This window comes from Sinocyclocheilus grahami, unplaced genomic scaffold, assembly GCF_001515645.1.
Source record: "Sinocyclocheilus grahami isolate Dianchi unplaced genomic scaffold, SAMN03320097.WGS_v1.1 scaffold341.1, whole genome shotgun sequence".
NCBI classification, from domain to species: Eukaryota; Metazoa; Chordata; class Actinopteri; order Cypriniformes; family Cyprinidae; genus Sinocyclocheilus; species Sinocyclocheilus grahami.
In genome coordinates this window covers 1,009,213-1,018,644 of record NW_015505520.1, presented here as the reverse complement: position 1 = coordinate 1,018,644, position 9,432 = coordinate 1,009,213, and the positions used below count along the sequence as shown (strand labels likewise).

Sequence of the window (9,432 nt, the reverse complement as noted above, 5' to 3'; positions counted from 1 at the left end):
TACTAGATCCACTATGTTGATATGGTCATGTGACCTCCAGCTCAGTTGTGTTGTTTCACAGCCATTCACAAATCCTCTCCCATGGCCACATGGGATAGTAAAGTGTCCATTGAATGCACATCTCGGTACTTTTTGCCTACTGTTTTTCGAATACTACGTATTCAGACATACTACTCTTTTGGCATACTGTTTTTCTTATACTATACAGTAAATACGTTTTTGATTTTGGACACAACATTTATATCACACAATTCTGAGTTTATATCTCACAATTCAGATGGAAATTGTGAGATAAAATTCACAAATACCTTGTTTTTTTTGTTCCATGGCAGAAACGGGCTTCCACACTATACTCAAGCATTTAAAGGGGTAGACGACAAACCTTCAGCATGCACTAATAAGGTTGAGAACCAACAAATTTTTTTTTTTATCGGTTTGTGGAAATAAATAGGTCTTTCCATAACTAATTATCGCCATCTTGCGTCTCTAACCTTTGTAAAACAAAAAGGACTCAGGGGACTTTAGTGTCACTTTTATGGTAAACATAAAACCATTAAAATTTCATGGAAGCTTTTACTTTATTCACTCAAGTCATTATTCAAACAAGTAGGAAATCAATCTTCTTCCAGGCCCTAATATATGAACATTAAGAGGTTTAAAACAAAATCTGACTTTCATTAGTTGCCCAAGTTGTTGACTCAGTGTAAGGTCCTGTTAATTGTCACAGGGAGAACAAGTTGTGTAAAAAACATTGACAATATCGGCTAAATGTACAACCCACGAATGATTGACATTTGGTAGAAAAACTTTTTAATATGAAGTTTCAGTTATTAAACACTGCATTGCTCCAAGTATGTGTTTTCCCCCCAATAAAACAACTTCTTCACTGGAGGCTGTAGGTTTGCTTCCGGCCAACGACATCAAGTGTGATCAGCAGCGCTCTGGGGTCCTTTCTGTTCTTATGCACTACGATTTGACCTGGAAGTTCCTCTCCTGCACAAGGAAAAATAGAGCGTGAAAAACGGGATTTGACACAAATCAATCTACATTGTGACATGCCTTCACACCAGCTTGAAATGTAAGATATTTGAGCTTTCCTGGCATGCGTTTACATACAAGAGTAAATATTCACTTTTTATTACCATACAGCTCAGCCACAACTGACACTTTTCTGTCAAAACTCAGAGCTGTGTAATAACAAAAGTGGAAATGTCTTCCGCCTCTCACTGAACAAAACTGAAACCATGCAGCTGAGAAGAGAAAGATGCGATTAAAAAGCTGAGAGCGAATCAGGGGAAGATGAGACGCCACTTGGCTCCAGATGGCAGAGAAAGCTGCTGCTTGCTACAGTACGACTACAGTAGGAATACAGGCAGCACATTTTATCGGGAAGGCCTGAAGACAATGACGATGATTACTCCAGATAATCACTTTGATTAACTTCACGTTTCACTGCCAGATGTAAATGAATGTTTACCCATTTGGCAAACAAGCCCTCCGCCCCCCGCCATTTCTTTCTTTGCTGCAGGTTACATGAGATAAAAATATGCTGACTGCAGCATTTTGACATGAGGAGATGGGGAGAAGTCAGATGTGACCGTCACAGCACGCTGCAGCTGTCACATTGGTTTTCTTACTTCTACCTTTTACGGTCAAATGATCCCCTTAAAAGAACATTAAAAATTCATTCTTTTACAATTCACTTTTCCTTCCCCCCAAAAAGTTACTTTTGGATGCAAGTACAAGACTGTTGAGGCCTGTTCACACCAAGGATAAAAACTATAAAGTTTAAATAATCTTTCTAATTCTAGTCTATACCACAACTATACAGCCACAAAGGAATATATGGAAGCTTGTTTCCACCATGGAATAAAAAAAATAAAAGGTAATTGCAACGTTTTATCTCAAAATTCAGACTTTTCTTCTCGCAATTCTTAACTTACATATCACAATTCTGACTTCTTTCTCAAAATTGAGGAAAATTGCGAGATCAAAATCAATAATTGCAAGACAAAGTAAGAACTGCAAGATAAAAAGCCGCAATTACCTTTTTCTTTCGTGGCGAAATCAAAAAGTCAGAATTGCAAGATATAAACTCAGAATTCAGAGAAAAAAAGTCAGAATAGCGAGATGTAAACTCAGAATGGTGAGAAATAGTCAGAATTTGTGGTGCGTCATGTACTCTCTGAGTAGGTACTACATTTGAATTTGAACTTAATTTGTGACCATTAAAAAAGTATGTTCTGTTTAGGATGATATGGGTAGTATAAAATAAATTGGGACGTACTAGATCCACTATGTTGATATGGTCATGTGACCTCCAGCTCAGTTGTGTTGTTTCACAGCCATTCACAAATCCTCTCCCATGGCCTCATGGGATAGTAAAGTGTCCATTGAATGCACATCTCGGTACTTTTTGCCTACTGTTTTTCGAATACTACGTATTCAGACATACTACTCTTTTGGCATACTGTTTTTCTTATACTATACAGTAAATACGTTTTTGATTTTGGACACAACATTTATATCACACAATTCTGAGTTTATATCTCACAATTCAGATGGAAATTGTGAGATAAAATTCACAAATACCTTGTTTTTTTTGTTCCATGGCAGAAACGGGCTTCCACACTATACTCAAGCATTTAAAGGGGTAGACGACAAACCTTCAGCATGCACTAATAAGGTTGAGAACCAACAAAGGTTCTAATACACAACTAACTCCGTTTTCTGCAAAATACTGCAAAAAAAAATTGTGCAAAATTCATTATTCATTCGGATCTGAAAACAGTTCTGGTGAAACGCGTGAGCAAAGCGTTGGGAGCATTACCAAAAAAAAATGAAAATTAAAAACAGATGAAATTGTGGTCATAAAAATGGAATTAACTGATTTTCCTTAATAATTTTAATAAAAATAGTTAATGGAATCGGAACTGGAATCATTAGGCAAAACTGGAACTGGAAAATGTCTTACGATTGGGTTGGGAATCGTAATAAATTTTCCAGTTCCATTTTTACCTAATGCTTTTTGCCTACTGCTTGGCAAACAAGCCATGCATTAATATGTCAGGAATAGAAATCATCAAAATATTTGTTCAATAGTGAAAAAGCACAAATAAATAGCTGAAGCCTAATTAAATTTTTTTTGTAAAACAATTGATCTAGCAAGAAATCCTTTAATTAAAATCAGCTGTGCAGTGAAAGACTTGACAGATCACATATTGCCTATGAAAAGTAAAAATCATGCACAGTAGGTTTTCTCTTGACCAGCATGAGCACAAATGATAGAAAGATCTATTAAACTTCAGTGCCCTGCAGAAAATGGCTGTGTGCATCACACTGGTGTGTGTCTGCACTTCATAACAAACACTTTCCCAGTTACTGCTAATGGGCTTTGATACACAGAGGTCTGTAGAGAGAACCAAGAGACACAGAGAGTGAAATTACTTGACCCTACAATTCCTGGTTAAATCTCAGAGTAAAGCAGTTTGGAATGTAGTTACTGCAAGATTTTATTCTGACAGTAGAGGCGAGAAAAAGATTGGCGATCTATGAGAAAGAAGCTGTTGGTGCATGTTAATTAAATGAAGGAGACAAGGCTGCTTCCAGAGCCGTCATACATCACAGTGCCATTTGCATTAAACATGCCAATGCAACCAAGGGTGACAGAGGCTGAAACAAGAAATGGACGAGACAACGTAAAACATCTTGATGAATTCCTTGAAGAAACGTGACTGCTAATCAACAAGCTGGTGTGCAAATGTACAGAACAAGCGTCATATTCTACACAAACATTTATTTAAAGGGGTCATATGATGTTGCTAAAAAAAACATTATTTTGTGTATTTGGTGTAATGAAATGTGTTTATGCAGTTTAAGGTTAAAAAAACACATTATTTTCCACATACTGTACATGACTGTTTCTCCTCTATGCCCCGCCTTTCTAACATTTGGGCGGCGTTATGCAAATCTTCCCACATCGTGACGTAGACATGTGGGGGCGTGTTAGAACGAGCCGTTTTAGGTAGGCGTGGTTGACAACTTTTATAAAGAATATGTCTTTGGATTTGAGACTTTAGTCTTTGCAACTTTACAGATCTTCTTTACGCACCAAGAGTTTGTAACACTCCAAACCATTATCTTTAACCATTAGAAGTCCTCTATCCATAATATTGCTTTTTCCAGTGATAAAGCTGTCTCATCTGAATCAGGAGAAAAATATGCAAAGATTAGGCACTGTTTACAAGCAAACATCCCAAAACAGTTATTATGGATTATGGACTATTTTGGATTATTGTATAGAAGCGAAAGTTAAAAATGTAAAAATTAAAACGGCTTGATGGATTTATTTATTACAAACATGCCGCTTTTCCCTCATTTGACATTAACTGATGGACTGGAGTGGTGTGGATTACTTGTGGATTAGTGTGATGTTTTTATCAGCTGTTTGGACTAACAGCACCCATTCACTGCAGGGGATCCATTAGTGAGCAAGCGAAGTAATGATACATTTCTCAAATTTGTTCCTATGACGAAACAAATTCATCTGCATCTTGGGTGGCCTACTGGTAAATTATTTGGGTGAAGTATTCCTTTAATTTAAAGGGAAAGTTCACTTGAAAATGAAACTTATGTATTGTTTGCTCATCTTAATGTCTCTAAACACCTGTATGACTTCATTTCTTTTAGGCAACACAAATTTTGTAGAACTGTTTTTGTCTATTTAATGATTTCATTGCATAAAAAAAAAAAAAAGAGAGAGAAAAGTTGTACAGATTTGGAATGGATTTGGAGTTAAATGATGACAGAATTTTCATTTTTGGGTGAACTATCCACTTAAAGACTATTTAGATTATTTTTGCAGCATGGACTTATAATTAAATATCAATGTATCTAATGTCCAATCATAGCAGTTTTCAGGAAAAGCCTTCCCAAACACTGCATCACAAGATACAAAAGCTGCATTATAAAACTTCTTTCTCGCTCTGCAGCGCATAACCTCATAAATCTGCGGCCCCTGTAAAGGAGATGCATAAAACAGGCCTTCGGAATCACCAGCTCACCACGGTGCCCCCGTCTATCAAATAATCGCACCTCCCCCTAAAGGAACCTTGCTCTGACACCTCAAGGACCTTTTCACACTGCAGACGGACTGCACTTCCTGTGAGTTTAAACTACTTTAAAACACTACAAAAAAGCATTGCATGGTTGATTCAATAAGCAGCCTTGTTCTTAAAGTCTATTGCCAACATTTTGGCTGTAGAATACCTTATTTGGAGAGCAGACGTGATGTGCAAATCACTTTCTACCCTCAAAATGTCCCAAGACCATTCAACACAGGGTGACCTCTTTTATTCAAGCTCAAAGGTTGGTTACGCATGACAAATGAAGCTTTTCAAGGAAACGTTCTCATCTTTTCCTTTTAATGATCGGCAAAACCAACTAAATCATGACAAATGAAGGCTGCTTTAATTGATGCGACAGAATCTGAAGGCGTTTTGCATTTTCGTTGAATACTCTTACCTCCCCTCTCACCACACTTCTGAAAAGTAATTACTAAACAAACACAAACAAGAGAAGAAGCTGACAGGAATGCATTCTAACAATATTTTTTCTTTTACGCAAATGACAGCTTGACAACACAAAACACATTACTGTTATTGTTTAGAAAAGAAATCCAATTTAAATTCACAAGTTACAAATCATGTATTAAGTAAAGTGAGAAGAATGTCAATTGTAATTCTTAACATTGTTTGAAAAGATTCCTATTTTTGTAGGATACATTACAGGAATGTACGGTTATTATCTTTTAATTTTAATAAATAGAACTAAATCATGTCATATCAAGTGCCAAATCAAGTTAAAAAGTTTAGATGTGTGTTTCGCAATCGTCATTATTAAATGCATTCATTTTTTTTTATAACAACTGTACTAAATCAATAAGATAAACTAACATCACTACTTTAACACATAAATGCAACTGAAAAAGGAGTATAGAGAAAATGTTTGACCTCTGTCATTGCCAACAAAGTGTATATAACAAAGTATTGAGATGAAATTTTGTTATTGACCAAATACTTATTTTCCACCTTAATTTGCAAATAAATTCTTTAAAAATCCTACAATGTGATTTTCTGGATTTTTTTTTCTCATTTTGTCTCTCATAGTTGAGGTATACCTATGATGAAAATTACAGGCCTCTCTCATCTTTTTAAGTGGGAGAACTTGCACAATTGGTGGCTGACTAAATACTTTTTTTCCCCACTGTAAATGCTTTGTAAGCATATCTAAAAATGTGTTAAATGGTAAAAATATGTTGGGCTCACAAGAAATAATTTTTAGAAATAATCCTTTGGGCTCACGGTTAATAATTTTCATAACCTTATATCATATTGTTTTTTTTGTACACAAAATATTTCTCCATTGCACTATTCCTAACTACTGTTCTCACTGTATACACCCCTCCTTTTTATATCTACTGCTTCTGTCGTTCAGATTATTCATATTTTATTACCCATTCATATTTATTTTCAACTGTATATATGTAAATAACCGCTACCAATGCACTTCTGGTTAGATGCTAACTGTATTTCGTTGCCTTGTACTGTAACATTAGCAAAGACAATACAGTTGAATAATCTAATCTAAAAGAAATCAATTGATTATTGGATCTATGTGAAAATACCATGTAATCAGATTGCACACAACCTCAACTGGTTATATGATTTTGTGTTAGAACAACATAAAGCCTACTGGTGATGAATGTAAAATAAAACGCAAAAAGAAGACTATTTTTGTTGAGTGTGGATCATGGCTTTATATACTGTGTTAGAACAACATAAAACATAGGTATCAAAAAAACAATGCCCCAAAATAAATCTGTCTACAGACTTGATGTGTTGTGTCTTCTCAAAACCCTGTAGGAATGATTCTCAAGACACAATATATATCATAATATATATTTATCAACAGAAAGAACAAACTGCATGGTTTATGTGGACGAGCTCTAGAACTGCTCCATCATGTGTCTATCTCTCAATGACTGACGGATAACCTGTGTCACCGTCTAAGAATCAACTGTCAGGGTAAAGAAAGATAAGATACACCTCCCTGTGACACACATCTTTTTTTATGTGTTTTAAAGAAAGGTGATGGCTGCATATGTACTTGCCAGATCTCATCACAATTTAAAGACAGACACAAGTACTCGCAAACACTAGTGTGGAGACAGTTAAAACATGTAGCAAGCATGTGTGAACAGGGTACAAACCGGTTTTGACGGGGATAGGGCTTTCTAGTAAGAACACCGTCTGTTTCCAGTGAGTCTTAGTGCAGTCTGGAGCAGTGGAGAACATGACCTAAAATTAAAACATAGCTGCATTAAAAACCTGTTTATGTTAACAGGAAAATGCTCTTGCCCTGCTTGACTTATTTTGAAAAGTGACTGATTAGAAAGAATAGTGATTGATTCTGTAAGTGAGTAAGTGGAAAACTTCATGACTAAAGAGGATTAATGCAAATCAATACTTACAAATAATATTTAGGTAGTTCTTTTTTTACGTTCTATTCTACATAAGGAGGGTCGCCCTGTCATGGTGACCGCCAAGATGAGATCACATGACCAAATAATACTCACTTCATCCCAGTAACCCCCTAATTATCGGACACTTTTGGTTGCAGAATAAATCAATTACTGGTGATAAACTTGTCTGCCTTTTTGAAAAGCACCACTAACTAAAAACGCTTGCTTTTGTGTGATCTTGCATCTATATGGAAGCTTATTTCTGCCATGGAATAAAAACTTTTTCCTCACAATCTCAATTTAGATTTGTTCCTCTCGCAATTGCAAGATACATAAACTCAAAATTGTGGAATATTAAGTAAAAATTGTGAGACATAAACTCCCAGTTCTGAGAAAAAAAGTCAGAATTGTGAGATAAAAAGTAACAATTAACTTTATTTTTTTATTATTCTGTGGCAGAAACAAATGAAACAGAATTGTGAGACATTGAGTTAAAAAAAAATCAAAATTGTGAAAAAGTCAGTATAGTGAAATATAAACTCGCAACTGCAAGAAAAAATGCCAGAATTGTAAGATTATAAAAAAAAATATATTAAGTAAAAATTGTGAGACATAAACTCCCAGTTCTGAGAAAAAAAGTCAGAATTGTGAGATAAAAAGTAACAATTAACTTTATTTTTTTATTATTCTGTGGCAGAAACAAATGAAACAGAATTGTGAGACATTGAGTTAGAATTCTATGAAAAAAAATCAAAATTGTGAGATGCAAACTCAGAATTCTGAAAAAAGTCAGTATAGTGAAATATAAACTCGCAACTGCAAGAAAAAATGCCAGAATTGTAAGATTATATAAAAAAAAAAAAAAAAGAATTGCAAGATGTAAAGTCAGACTTCCGAGATGTAAATTCGCAGGTATGAGTTTATAACTTGCGATTGTGAGAATAAAGTCAGAATCGTGAGATATAAACTCACAAGTGTGAGAAAAAGTCAGAATTGTGAGATAAAAAGTTGCAATTACCTTTTTATTTTTTATTCCGGAATAACAAAAATAAGCTTCTATACATTCAGGCTGATAGGTGGCAGTATAAAGTTCATTACAAATTAATTGCAAGGTGACGATAGAGACTGAATTTAGGGAAACTAGAGAGAAGTGGGAAAACATACTGTGACCTTATCTATAATCTTTATGGCCTGACGTTAACAAAATGATCTGTGATTAGAATGAAGATGACAGAGACAGAAAATGGGCCAAAATAAAATGCAAAATTGTGAGACATTGAGTTAGAATTCTATGAAAAAAAATCAAAATTGTGAGATGCAAACTCAGAATTCTGAAAAAAGTCAGTATAGTGAAATATAAACTCGCAACTGCAAGAAAAAATGCCAGAATTGTAAGATTATAAAAAAAAATAAAAAAAGAATTGCAAGATGTAAAGTCAGACTTCCGAGATGTAAATTCGCAGGTATGAGTTTATAACTTGCGATTGTGAGAATAAAGTCAGAATCGTGAGATATAAACTCACAAGTGTGAGAAAAAGTCAGAATTGTGAGATAAAAAGTTGCAATTACCTTTTTATTTTTTATTCCGGAATAACAAAAATAAGCTTCTATACATTCAGGCTGATAGGTGGCAGTATAAAGTTCATTACAAATTAATTACAAGGTGACGATAGAGACTGAATTTAGGGAAACTAGAGAGAAGTGGGAAAACATACTGTGACCTTATCTATAATCTTTATGGCCTGACGTTAACAAAATGATCTGTGATTAGAATGAAGATGACAGACAGAAAATGGGCCAAAATAAAATGCAAAATTAAAGCTTCAGTCCGTAACTTTTTTTTGGTTAAAAATGATTCGAAATCAATATCTGAGCAAGTACATAACCAGCCAGTGTTCAAAACTATCGCC

General features: G+C 34.8%; 1 protein-coding gene across 1 annotated transcript in view; it reads right to left on the bottom strand.

Annotated features, from left to right (window-relative positions):
* Positions 1-589: 589 nt before the first annotated feature.
* The window catches only part of prmt3 (protein arginine methyltransferase 3), a 53,603-nt gene continuing 44,760 nt past the window's right edge, over positions 590-9,432 (bottom strand). Inside the window, exons 13-14 of the mRNA XM_016295834.1 lie at positions 7,271-7,358; positions 590-993 (exon numbers count right to left, since the gene is read on the bottom strand). Coding sequence (XP_016151320.1) covers positions 884-993; positions 7,271-7,358 — 198 coding nt within the window. The 3' untranslated portion in view covers positions 590-883. The remainder of the gene's footprint in view (positions 994-7,270; positions 7,359-9,432) is intronic.